Source organism: Pinus tabuliformis, chromosome 8, assembly GCF_031772625.1.
Source record: "Pinus tabuliformis cultivar Carrire ecotype Pingquan chromosome 8, CPIR1, whole genome shotgun sequence".
In the NCBI taxonomy this organism is placed as follows: Eukaryota; Viridiplantae; Streptophyta; class Pinopsida; order Pinales; family Pinaceae; genus Pinus; species Pinus tabuliformis.
Window position 1 is genome coordinate 1961404775 of NC_142294.1, and position 14135 is coordinate 1961418909.

At 39.0% G+C, this 14135-nt stretch overlaps 1 protein-coding gene across 2 annotated transcripts in view; it reads left to right on the forward strand.

Moving 5' to 3' along the window:
* Positions 1 to 14135, forward strand: part of LOC149244313 (diacylglycerol kinase 3-like) — a 266156-nt gene that overhangs the window by 145167 nt on the left and 106854 nt on the right. For both annotated transcript variants that reach the window (XM_089374800.1, XM_089374801.1), the window contains exon 7: positions 11318 to 11400. In XM_089374800.1, the coding sequence (XP_089230926.1) occupies positions 11318 to 11400 (83 nt within the window). The remainder of the gene's footprint in view (positions 1 to 11317; positions 11401 to 14135) is intronic.

Here is a 14135-nt window from a genome sequence, read left to right on the forward strand (position 1 = left end):
GTGCTTAGAAAATTCTGAAATTTTAGCTGGTGACTCTCTTTAACAAGCCCAACAAAACCCAGAATGGATTTGACCACAATCCAACAATCCCAAAGACCCACAAAATAGTGCGAATGGCCCAATCTCTCCTCCTATATGCACAATAGAGAAAAATGTATATGATGCTCCCAAATTTCTTCCTAATCCTCCTCAAACCTCCCGCAAATTCCTCCTCAGAAAATTCCCTTATTTCTCCATCCCTATTCTCCCAAATCTCCTTGTCTCTCAACCCTTGTGCAAGCTCTACCAGTGGCCCTTGCGCAACCTGAATTGCTGCAACTTCACCCTCTGAAATGCCCAACAATCAGCCCTACAAAATTCTCTGAAATCGCTACCCTCAAGATGGATGACTCTCCTGCAAAATCCGGGGATCAATCAACTCTTCATCACCTGCAAATCTCTACCCGACGTGTTGCCCTCTGCACCCAAGAAAAAAACCACACTGCTGGATTAGAGCACTGGTGAACAGCCTGGAAGAAGCTCAGAAAAAGGTCTCCTTCCTCGCTACTAGGGAGACACTCAAGGTTCTCCAAAGAAGGGGTTGGATTCCCACTTGGAAATCCTCGTGCTAAACAACACTAGTTGTCTCGAGCTGAAAAACTCCAAGAGAACTGAAATTCAGATGTTAAAGTGATAAAAGAACCCGAATGAAGGCCCTCACCCCCTATTTATGCTTTTTGCCCCTTTCTCTCTCCTTGTGGATCCCATCCTCGGCTAGTATGCCTTCCTTCTCTCTTTCTCCTTCCCCAAGTGCACCTTTTGCTTAGGGAGTGGGAATTCTCCTTTTATGGTCCCCACAACCCACTAAAAAATTGATTTTCCTTTTTCCTCCTATGTTAAAATACCAAAATTGCTGCTAATGTCAAAATTGTCAAAAATTAAATTATTTCCTAAGTAACTTAAGCAATTGGGGATATCACACCATCGTGGTGTTGAACGATTAGGGCTATATCCGGAGCTTGATTGGCCAAAGAATCTCTGAATAAGTGATTGTATTCGTGACACTTGCGGCATAGAAGGGGTATTTGCTCATAGTCAATGGGCTGTTCGCAGAGTTCATCTTCACCACTTAGAATTATTTTTGCTGCGAGAGGTCCAAGTAGGCACATATACGAGCATACAATATGTATTGACTATGTTTTGTTGTATTTGAGAGCATGAAAATTTTGCTAATAGTGTTACTTATTCCTACTAGAATGTTGAGGTCCAAATTTTTTGAGGCAGTGAGTAAAGACAAAAGTCTTTTTTCTCTGTGTTGAATTTGGGGACTGAGGGCTTCATGAGTAGGGTGGTTGAGTTCATAAAAGACAATCCCCCTGGAAGATGCGATCTCTGTCCTTTATGCTGTTAAATATGGCTGTAAGAAATCCTTTGGAGCCATCTTGAGTTCCATGTCTCCTTTAAGGATCTAGTTCTTTATTTGCTGCTGAGAGTCCTTTCCAATGTTACCAGACTCGGAATCAACAACAAATCGGCGAGGCAAAAGAGCGAAGAGTTTTAATCGGATAGGGAAAAAATCGGCAAAAAATCGTTGAATTCATTAAATAAAAATATACACATATATTGAATTAAAAAACCATTTTTCATTAATATTGGGTAAAGGTATGTCCAAACAATGCATAATATCAATAGATGTCCAAAATATCATGAATAAATAAGTATCTCATATATGTTATGAGTCCACACATGATCCAAAGCACTGAGTCTTGAGTCCTTAGAAGCAGATGCTTCTAAAAGTTTACAAAAATGTTAAAAACTGCATACTAATCAGAAAAAAAATCAGCAACTAAGAGTCTAAGACTCTTAAGAGTGAGAACTAGAAGCGATTCCTTCCACTCCTTCGCTTGCTTGACTCTCAAAGTTCTCCAAGTCGTGAAGGCTAAAAAGAGGAGGCTCATCTACTTGAACCCATTCTGCCGCATTTGTAGCTTGCAAATCTATCTCTTCAAGGTCGATTGGTGAATGATCCATACCTGTCATTATCATGAGACATTGAAATGTGAATTAAAATTTCACTTTGAAGTTTGAACTTTAAAGTTTTAAACTTTTAAAGTACGAACTAGATTATGAAACCTTCAAATTCAAGCTCTCGAATCTCACCTTGTATTTGTTTGTTGCGAATTCGTAGATTGTAATGGACAAATACAAGGTCATTCAAGCGTTTTTGTGTCAATCGGTTGCGCTTCTTAGAATGTATTTTCTCAAACATGCTCCAGTTGCGTTCACAACCTGAAGCATTGCATGCTTGGTTTAAGATTCGAATGGCAAATCTCTTCAAATTTGGCGTATCACTACCAAAGTTTTGCCACCAAAGACCTAGAAAGTGGTAAGGGTTTGTGAGTAGAAGACTAGAAGTACCAAATTAGTAAATAGTAAAAACTTAAAAAGAAAAGAAAATTTAATAAAACATTTAACATACAAAATAAAGTTTAAACAAATTTAATGAATTGATGAAGCCTTCAAGCTGGGTACCTGGCAACATCTTTGACCTTTGTCTTATAGCACTGGTATAGGCAAACAATTTAGATGGTGCCCTATAATCTTGTAGTTGGGAAAAGACACGACTTTGTTTTTCTGGATCAGGGAAGCACCTTTCCACGCATGTCATAAGTCCTCTGCCAACCTCCCCATCCTCATTAACTTTGCTCTTATCATAAAAATATTGTGGGTTTAAGAAGTACCCAGCAGCATGTAAGGGGGAATGCAATTGCCTATCCCAACGTGCATCTATAATGTCCCAAAGAGGCATATACTTTGTCTCATCATCACCATATCTTCTTTTGATGGCCTCCTTTGCGAGATCCATCGCCTCATAAATGTAACCCATAGCGGGTTTGTCACCATCAACCATCCTGAAAGTTCAAGCATTCAAATTTAAAGAAATATGAAACATTGTAAATAAAATGAAGCTTGAAATGAAATTTAAAAAATGAAAAAGTTAAAAGACTAAAAGTACCTGAGAACTCTAACAAGGGACTCCGTCACAACAATAATCTCTTCGTCATCTTTCCAGAAGCCATCATTAAACACAAGTGCAGCAATTTCGATGCCTTCAGGGGTCTTGGAATGTTTAGATCCCATCCACTTAGGTCCCAAGAACATCCTCTTCAGATTTATCTTTTGCTCAACCACAGATTGCAAAGATATGAAATTTGTTGCAAATCTAGTCACTGCAGGTCGAACAATTTCTTTACCTTCAGTGTATATTCTCATAGTGTTTAGGACAATAGTGTGGTTGTATAGGTATTTGGTTATGGATTTTGCCTTCTCCACAACCTCATGTATCCAATGAAGCTTACCAATGTCCTCAAGCATTAAATCTATGCAATGGGCAGCACAAGAGGTCCAAAAAATAGTGGGGTGCCTCATCTCAAAAAGTCTACCAGCAGCCATATAATTCGCTGCATTATCGATGACAATTTGTACAACATGTTCTTCTCCCACTTCTTGAACGACTTCCTCCATCATTTCACAGATAAGTTGGGCAGTCTTAACCTTGTCTGAAGCATCCACTGATTTGAGAAACATTGTACCTGCGGGACAAGATACAAGGAAATTGATTAAAGTTCTATTCCTCTGATCTGTCCATCCATCACTCATGATGGTGCACCCTGTTTCTAGACATGATGAACGAAACTCAGCTAGCACAAGCATGACATCTTCAACACTCTCTAACAACATATCTGTCCTAAGGCTCTCTGATGTAGGGGCTTTGAACCCTGGACCTGCAACAGCAATTGCATCAATCATAGCTTGCCAATAAGGACTTCTGGCACAGTGGAAAGGTATGTCAGAATAGTACCAAAAGTTAGCAATGGCCTTCCTTGCCTGACTATAGATATTTTTTTTCCAACCAGTGCCATCCAAGGTAGGTTGGGAACCGGGTTTTGTGCGGGGAGCAAAAAAGGTGTTTATGTTTCCACCTCCAGTGTTGAAGGAAGGAGTTGAAGGACTGGCATGGCTTTGAGTTTGACTTGGCCTTGGAGGCATGTGTGGAAAACTTGGGAACGACATTGAGGATTCAACAGATTGAGGTGACATGGGGCTAGTGGCAGAAAAAGTATCAACTCCAACAGTTCCTATTTCAGCATTTTGCTTTGCTTTCTTGGCATTATGCTGCTCTAACATATCAAGGGCCAAGGCTTCTTGGTATTTGACATTGTCGTCAACCTTGCCGCAAAGACCTATATCATGGCCAGGTATTTGTGCAAGGTGGAACTTGAATCTATAAATGCCTCCACTACATTCCTTTTTGCAAAATTTACAAAGGAGCATGGATTTTCCGGGAATCTTGTCACAATAAGCCCAAGCAAAGTCCCGCTCTCTCGGCATTGTTGTTGCTTTGAACTTGTGTTTAATTTGTGGCTTCTGTTAAGATTTGGAGTCTGGCTTCTATTTAATTTGTGGCTCCTGTGAAAGACAACAAAAAATCAAATTTAAAAATGATCCAAAAATTTAAAATATGCTAGAAATTTAAAAAATTAAATGAAGACAGATGTCAGTGAACATATAGAAATGTTGCCTTTCAATAAAACCAGAAAACATGCAGGCAGCAGAACCCTGGTTTTATTCAATGGAGCACAACAGAGCTCTAAAAATTGGCACAAAAGCACACCAAGAAAGTGCCATGTCATGCTGAAAGGCCAAAGTGCAGTACTGCCTTTTAAGTTTTGCTGGTTGAGAACAGTAATAACAGCGGCAGTGTGACTTATTTGCTTGGCCGCAGACTTATTTGCTGTATCTGTTGTTAAACTGATTTTTAGGGAAAGAATTTGATGCATAATAAATTTTCTAAGACCTGGTTTCTAATCTGGTTTTTCTTGCAGAAGGATCTGAAGCATTTTGTGGAGTGTTTCAAATTTCAATGTCAAAGATTTCTGAGAAAAGTTACCATATGTTATTCATGGTTTATCTGCAAAATTTTGATCGTGCTTAGAACCATTTTTATTTAAGAAACCGCAGCCCTAGGAGACCTCTTTCCTCCTTCCTGGAGAGCTGAAAACCTTCAGATCTGAAGCAATATTTTTAAAGGTTTTTCTTTTTTTTTTAGTTTAATTTTGTGACTGATCTAATGAATTTTTGGCTGTGATACCGAATTTTTTTGAGGAAGGTTCTATAAATGTCCTTGCCATTGTTTTGGCCCTTGGGACAGATTCAAGACCTAAGCCTTAATTAAAGTTTCCTCACAAATTTAAATAAAACTTAATTAAAATTTTAATTGATTTTAAAGGTTGGTCATGACCCATAAGCTTTCAAAAGGGCCTAACACCCCAGATCTGAAACTATTATTCTAAGGATTATCACATCTGAAATTTAATAACAAAGGGCCTGAAATAAATATTTTTTCTTGTCTGGTCGTGGGCTTTAAAAGATTGATGATGATCTATCTTGGCAGTGAGGGTTTTTAAAGTCTGGTGCAAGTCTTAAAGGATACCCTTCAGCTCAGGTACCTAATCCTCCAGCTGCATCCACATGTGCTTCTTGGACCAACTTCCAATTAGTCAATCACTTTTATTTTCTTATTTTTAATGGCACTCCCTTCTACTAGGGGCATTAGGAGGCATTGGGATAGATATACTATTTCCAACCCTATATTAGTGTAAACTTGGAGGACCACCTCCACTTCTCCACCACCCCAATAGCATTGGTTGTCTTGGTTCCATACTAGCAGTCAGATGATATCATACCAATCAGAGTCACAGCGACACATTATTTTGTCTAAGTCTTCTAGTTCTTCCTTTATAGAGTTCTATTTTGAGTTTCTTCCAGTTGGCTTCAAATGTTAGGAGAGATGGTGGTGGACTATGACAGGCTTATCCCATGTGGGGTAGCTCTCCAATAGACGAACTAACTCCCAAGATCAAGAATAGAAGGACCCAATTGGTTTGCCTCAACGATCTCATCAAACGATTTAGAAAGATGGAGTTTCCTTTCCTATAGTATAATCTAATCCCTTTATGATTGCTGACATCTTTTTCTAAGTGTGTAGAGATCTTTAGATTTGGTTGAAGGATTTACTTGGGCATGGGGTAGCTCTCCAATAGATGAACTAACTCCCAAGATCAAGAATAGAAGGACCTAATTGGTTTGCCTCAACGATCTCATCAAATGATTTAGAAAGATGGAGTTTCCTTTCCTTGGCTATTACCAGTTTTGTGATTCCGTCTTTTCATTGGTTTGAAACTAAATGTATCTTTTATGTGTCCTATTAAAAAATTTGCCTTTTTCTATTAGTGCACACCTTCCATAAAACATTCCCAAGGAGGATTAGCCAGATTCTTGTGGTAATTTTTTCCTTTGAAGCTCGCTGAACAAAAGATAAGTGCTACCTCTTTGTACTTGCATAGTTCTTTATCTTTGAAGTTTGAACCATATTCTTATCCTCTCGAGTCTCATCTTTTACATTTGATTGCTTGAGGAATTGTGGATTGGTGACAAAATTATTTGTCTTCCTTGTGATCTCTTCCAGCCTCCAGGTTGTTGAGAGGAGCCGCTCACGGTTAGCAATCTCACGGTTCACCTCCTACTTGTGCTTGTAATATTTAAAGTTCACTTGTTTCTAAACTAAGGGAGACCCAACTAAGCACTCGACGGTCATACTATGACATCACAGTGATATATACGACATTGCCGCATTAGCATCTCTGTTCTCTGCTGTATGGCATCAATGATCACACTCACAGTATCATGATTCATATATAAAACTTAAAGGAATACCGAATAGTAAATAGTAAATACGTCACCGTTCACCGTTCACGCAGGTTACATCAAGGCTGGCCGCTGAAGGCTCACGCAGGCTCTGCGGCGTCGAATGTAGCTCTGCGGCTCTACAGCGGTGTCCACTGTCAACTGAGGACTCTGCGGCGGTGTCGACTGAAGACTCTGCGGACTCGGGACTATGAATCACTGCTACCAGAATATCCTTGCCGCTATCTGCTCTGGTCTTCCGCTGCCAATCTTTGATCTTCACGTTGAAATGCTTCACCACTTACACAAGCTCACTGAAACAGCGCTATCACTGTTCACTCTGCCTCCTTTCAATGAAACAGCGCGATCACCGTTCACGACGCACGTTATAAATGCGTCACTGTCACAAACCGGAACCCAAAACTCGACGCAAAATTGGCGGGACTCGCCAAAAAACGCAGAGTCGTGTAAATTGCCAGAATCGCGAGTCAAACTCGCGTTGACCACGAGTCAAACTAGGTCAACGCGAGTTGACTCGCAGAGTTTCAAGTCAAACCTTTTTGCTGCTGAGCTGAGTCATACTCGCGATTAATTGCCAGAATCGGCGATTCCTGTTTCATTGTTCCTTTCCATAGGCCACTGACCGATGAATTTGCAGATTAGGCATATTCGCGAATGTGTTCCATAATTGTCCCAATTTTTGCAAGGGGTGTCTCCAAGAGGGGAGTATTTTTCATTTGTGGGAGACAGGTACTTGCTCCTTTGGTGGCAGTGGCAGACTAATGATCTAGTGCAGCTGCAACGTCTATTTTAGTGGTTTGTGCTTCTTCAGATACTGAATGGGTAGTCGCCTTAAGCATGGAGGGTTTGTCAGTTCTTCACATAGCATGATTGCTTGTTCGAGCGACGAGGATGTTTGTGAAGGATTGGGTGCTTGAGCGGTTGAATGTAGGGAAGCTTGAAGAAACCCTAGAGTGCACTAGTTGCGGAAATATGGCAGACTAAATTACTGGCTTTCATAAAATTAGTTGCGCCTTGTATCCCAATGACATGTTGGTCCACATCTCTTTGGTTATCAAATTAAAGATCTAAAAGCTTATCATCACTCAAGCCCTTTACTCTTGTGTCGAATTTTTGATGTTGCAAGGTATATTCCATTACCAGCCCCATTTATCTCAAGTTGGACAATTGACAAAAATAGTCTTCACTTCTAGGGATTGTCATAGCAATCAATGAGGTCATCCACATGGCACAAAGTTAGCACAAGTGCATACCAATTTTGAAGGTTTCCTATTTGTTATCCATTGGGAACTTTTTAATGGGTTTGTATCCAACCGAAGTGATGCTAAGGGCACTCTTTTCTCTAGTGGAAGTTGATGCAAGAAGAAACAGTGCTCCATTTATCTCATGCAAATTAGGGCATCACTACTGTCAATATCTTTTTAGGCACACTTTCAGAAAGTGATTCCCTCTTTTGGCCAAGAAGTAGTAGGGAGCGCCACTTGAGGAGGACAATCTTCACAATTTGTTTGTTGGTTGTTATTGGTTCTGTAGGAGTTGTGAATGACATCCTCAGTGAATTTGTGTTAATAGGGGTTTCATTTAGAAACCCTCCCATTTGTGCTTTGAGCCTTCCCTTTAGGGAATCTGTCTAATGCTAGATATTGTTGCTGATGTTTTTACGGTAGTTCTGACACTTTCTACTGCCACAACTTTCAATTTGTGTTAGTTCTCATCTCTAGCTTTGCCTTATATTACTTTTCATGGTCGTGCCATTTGGTATGCGTACATTGACCATATCTTGAAGCTAAAAAGGAGATAGAAAAAATAGGGTTTTAAACGGTTAGCCTACAAGGAATGTTTTGATCTTGCTAAGTCAGGTTTTGGCTTGAAAGCTTAAACCCTCATACCTCTGCAATTTCAACTGCAGAAGACCTGAATTCAATAGTTCTGTCCAATTTAAGACGATTTGTGTTCTAGATTCTTTTGTGGGGATTGATGTTCATGCTATTGTAACAAACAAAGTTCGTTTAAGCACATCAAATAGTCCAAAATATTTGGAATACAGTAAAAGAATCCATTTTAGGAATAAATAATATACTGTATAAATATATGAATGAAAAATATATATGAAGAATATGGCTATTTAGAAACGAGGGCCCTGATTATATACTAGGCAACGTGTCCCTTCACAAATAGTATTGTCTTTTTAATAACTAATTATTATTTAATTAATCATTATTATGATTATTATATGTTATATTCATAATAGCTAACCATTGCATACAATAACTCCATGATTTATGCTCCAATCTCTATGAAAATAGAAGTTGTAATGCTTTGAAATGTCTTCTCCCTAATTGAACGGGTCTCACTGACATTGGATCAACAAGAAAAAGCTATTCCCAAATTATTGAACCCTACTACTTTTAGCCTGCCCTTAGAGAGCAAATTTGTACAACTTGTAACTCCTCAATTTCGTGGAAAATAATCTAAAGTTTGAACTTGTAATGCCTTCAGATGTCTTTCTTTCAAATAAATTAGGTTTCTTTGAATTTGATTATGAAATCAAGAGATATGTTCAACTTATTGCACCCTACTATTATTAGCAAAGTTTCAAGACTGCATGTAAACTTTTACTTGTACTAACATTTTCTCCTAAAATGTCACACTAATTTCACCTAAATTTAAATTTGGGATATTGTTTGGTGTCTTTAACAGAAAATCAAAAGACACTTGATTTAGATAATTGAATAAGAAGAGATGCATGCTTTGCTGCAACTTACTGTTTTTTGTAATTTTCCTGTCTTAGACTTGAACCCCAACTTGCAGCAGTAGTGTCCATTGAATTCCTGGAGCTTTTTTGCCGTAGTTTTAACTAAGGATACTTTAGCTATCTTCTTTCGAAAAAATAACGTGTCAACCAATTTGGATATCCGTGTTTAGATTATAGCTTTGTATACCCAACTCGTTATAATATAAGTTATTAGAAACAATGGAATAAAACTGAATACCACAATGCCACTCCAATAGTATGCAAAAAAATGTCAATATTAGTACTTTTAGAAGACAACCTCCCATTACAATGGGAAAATGCACTACGTAAGAGAAGACACTTATCAATGACGTTCCCCATCCTATAAATTGGAGAACTAAGTTCAGATGGTTCCATACCACTCCTATAGTCCAACAGACCAATTGGCAAAAAGTGGACCTACTGATCATAAAGCGAATGCCGGATATCTGAAGTAGAAGAATCAAGGAAGAGTAGGGGAGAAGATATAGTACTAGAAAGTAATGATGATAGTAACGTAGTATGGTTAATAAAATAAATATAAGATAATATAATTTATTAATGTTTTGTAAGACGATTTTTTGGAAAAAAAACTGTATTTGTGAATTTAGCAAAAATGTAGGTTAGTGTGTCTACAAAGTACAACAATATCGATACAAAGTGGTAGTGTTAAATTTTCCAATACGAGATATGATTTAAATTTGTAGCAATTTATTTTATGCTGAGAAAATATATTCACCCAGTAAATTAGTTTTCTGTAAAACTGCGGAATAAAAATACGCTGGTATTTTAACCTAAATCATTTGCAGCAGAAATTTAAATAGAAAATCAGTCACAAACACAGCAAAATTTTCACCTTCCACTTTCTACTTCACTTTTTTGTTACTTAGGAAAATTAAGGGCTCCCTTAACACTGAACAGGGATAATGACCCTCAGAGATTACACAGAAAATTCAATTAATAGAACTTGGAAAAATTGACCCCCACCAATTTGTCCTCCTTAAGCTGCTCAAACCCTCCAATAGTGCGCCATCAACCCTCCCAGCCTCCCACACTCGCAACACACCTGCTTGAACTCTGCCTCCACCCTTGTTGCCTCTCCAGGCTCATGACATACTTTTGGCCTCAACCTCAAGTAAATCTTGGCCCTTCACTTGTGCACTCCACTTGTGCAATTTGTGCTCACTCGAGCTTTCAGCTGCATACTTTTCTTCTTCCTCAGTCTTGAGTCCCTCACTTCTCTTGAGAAATTTGCTCTCCAAATAATTTGGTGTGTCTTTCACCCCGCCCTTAGTCTTCTTTATAATTTCTCATTGAGCTATATCTCAAATCTTAGATCTTCTAAGTGATGGATGGCTAGGATTAGATCCTAAGCCTCACTCGAGATCAACAATAGAGTTTAGATCTAAGTCACTAAAGTGAATTAATTTACTTTTCTTTAGAAAATCTTAACCTAGTAGCCAACATTATTTAATGCCCTTATCAAAGTGCTTTTCCTAAGTTGGACTCAAGAAATATAAAGAGGCTTTTGGACATATTCTGCATGCTCGACTCTTAGCCTATGTAGAAACACCTGTCCTAGCTATTATCATGAACAGGTAGTGCAAGAGCCACTCAGCGAGAGTTCATGCTGAGATTTTCATAGGGATGGGGTTAATTATTGTTCAGAGTTGGATAAAGCATTTAGATTCCTAGGACAAAATGTTTTACAATGTGGATATAAAAAAATGAATATGAAGCATGCTTGTAATATATCATGTTGATAACTTTGTTGCTCATTCGTTATACATGTTGCAGGTATGGATGCCCAAATAGCTTATGGGTTTCATCATTTGCGAAATGAGAAACCATATCTTGCTCGAGGTCCGGTTTCTAATAAGGTATGTCAATGATCCTATTATAACATTAAATTTGTTTTCTTATATGTGACAAAATAATTGAAAAACATGTGATAGTTATGATTTAATGCAAGGTAGCCACTCTACTCAATTTTAGAGCTTTTCTTTGTAGATTGCACCATAGACTCAATGCAAACTCGACCAAGGAAACTTAGTCAACTATTTCTTTAACGAGCTAATCCCAACACTTTTGATATAAATAATTTCTAGGTTAGTTTAGTAGAAACAACCTATTCCCTCACTGTGAAAATCATATTTCAATTCCATGCGCAACACTAAAAGAGAAGCATTGTTTTGAAATATGAAAGTGGATAATTTATAACTAAGTTCTTGCAATGTTCCTAGTTTCTACCCTATTCTCCTTTGTAAGTGAAATCTAAAATTACGTCCACAATCTGTAGGTGAGCTAAACCATTTTTTTTTAATTGCTTACTTTAAGGTCCAGAAGCATTGCCATTTGCTTGAATATGTTAGGAACCACAAATGGCCAATTTCAATAGGTGAGGTGGTCCTTGAAGGGAAAATGCTTAATGATAAGCACTTTCATTTGATGAAGTTGCTAATAACAAGGGATTATTTTTACAAAATCAGCTAGAACTTGCAGTTAGGCCCAACTAGTTATATGGCTTCTGGTGGAGTTGAACCTTGGTGGTTGGCCCTGAAGTTAACTTCATTGTTCACTTCATGAAATCATCATTCATGTGTAGGAAGCCTCATAATATCCTTTAATTTAATAATAATTATTTATTAGTATGAATATTATTATATGAGGTTTATTAAATGAACGCAATGTTCATGTATATAAATACTTGTAGGGCTGATAAGTGATGTCCTTTGAAAAATGAATGACTTATTATTATTACAATATAGTAAAAGCACAATATTGACCTATTACTATAATAAATGTTTATATGGTATTACTTTAATAGTAATATATCTGATTCGGACTTAAACATGAATGCAACAAATTACGGAGATAACCATAAACACAGATATGCAACGGAAATAATACTTCATTTCATTGATGTAAAATACTGAAATATGCTTACAAACAGTAATGGAAATAAACTAGCTAGGGCGATGGTAGCTTATCTCTAAGAAGAGATGTGGTGGCTACATGCCTCTGAACTGTGTTACAATGAGGCTCGAAGGCCGTTTGATTGTTGAGAAACAAGGGAAAACCCTATTCCAAAACCTAACCCTAGAAGATGAAACGCCAAATTGTGGGCCCCGTTTGGGTAAATTGGTACACCAACTTCCCGGGGTCGTAACTTTGGCATACGATCTCCGTTTGACGCATATAATAGCTCGTTAGAAAGATCTATCCGAGCACTAGCACTTTGGGAGGCAACATTGGTACATGGACCCATGTTGCCCCAGATTTCCCAAAAAACGTCGTTTAGGGCATCAAAACGGCTCCGGAAGTTCAGGACCCAAAAAACTGCGAAAAATAGTAAGTTGTGCTACAATTAAGGAAACTGAAAATGCTGAGAGAAACAATGGCGGGGGTCCAGGTGGACTTGGCAGGTGGCCACAAATATCCACCTGGATCATTCCTCCCCCCTTATGAAGCAATGGCCCGCATTGCGTTGAGTTCCTCCATGAGATGAGGAAACTTTTGCTGAACTTGTTCCCTGGTGAGCCACTTGTCCTGGTGAAGGAGTTGGCCTGCTTTGACAACTCGATACAGTTGGATATTCTGTTGGTGAGTGTTCTTGATCTGTGTCCATGATCCGATTAGTTGCAGCTTGTTCCATGCAATCTGGATTTAATTCTGTGGGTGTGAGCTGTTCTGCAATGTTGGATGTGTCTAGCAATGGTAGGAAGTATGGCCGAAGGCGGTCCACATTGAACACTGGGTGCAGGCCAAGGAATGGGGGAATGCTGAGCTCAAATGCATTGTCTCCCATAGCCTTAGTAATGGTGTAAGGACCATATCAGAGTGGTCTCAGTTTCCGATAGGCTCCAGTAAGGCGTTCCTTTTGCAAATGCAACTAGACTTTGTCGCCCACTTGAAACTTGTGTGGCACCCGATGTTGATCATGTCGCTGCTTGTACTTGGCATTTGATTTCTCCAGAATTTCATGGACCTGTTGGCGAATATGTTGGATGAGCTCAATGAAGCTGGTGGCCTTATCTGTTTCGGACTGGACATGAGCTGAATTTATGTGAGTAGCTGTAAGTGGCATGGCCACATCAATGGGGCATAGTGGTTGGAATCCTAAACCACCTGAAAAGGGCTATGGCCAGTGGAGCTGTGAAGAGCTCGGTTGTAGCTGTGCTGAACATAGGGGAGGCTCTCGTCCCGTGTTCGTGGATGCTTTGAGTTATACATGTGCAGAATGTGCACAATCATCCTATTGACAACCTCTGTTTGGCCATCAGTTTGAGGATGGAAGGCTGTGGACTTCGTGAGTTTGGTGTCCAGCATTGACCAGAGACTGGACCAAAATGTGCTGAGGAACCGACTGTCCCGATCTGAGATGATAGACTGTGGGATCCCAAAGTGCACCCACACTCGTTCAAAGAAGAGTTTAGCAGTGGCTTCTGCTGTGATATTCTTCTTGTAGGCCGCCATAATGGCCATCTTCGAGAACCTGTCGACGACCACAAAAACACAGTCATTTCCATGCTTAGTGGAAGGAAGCCCTGACATGTAATCCATGGAGATGGATTCCCAAGGTCGACTAGGGGTAGGCAACGGGGTATAGAGGCCG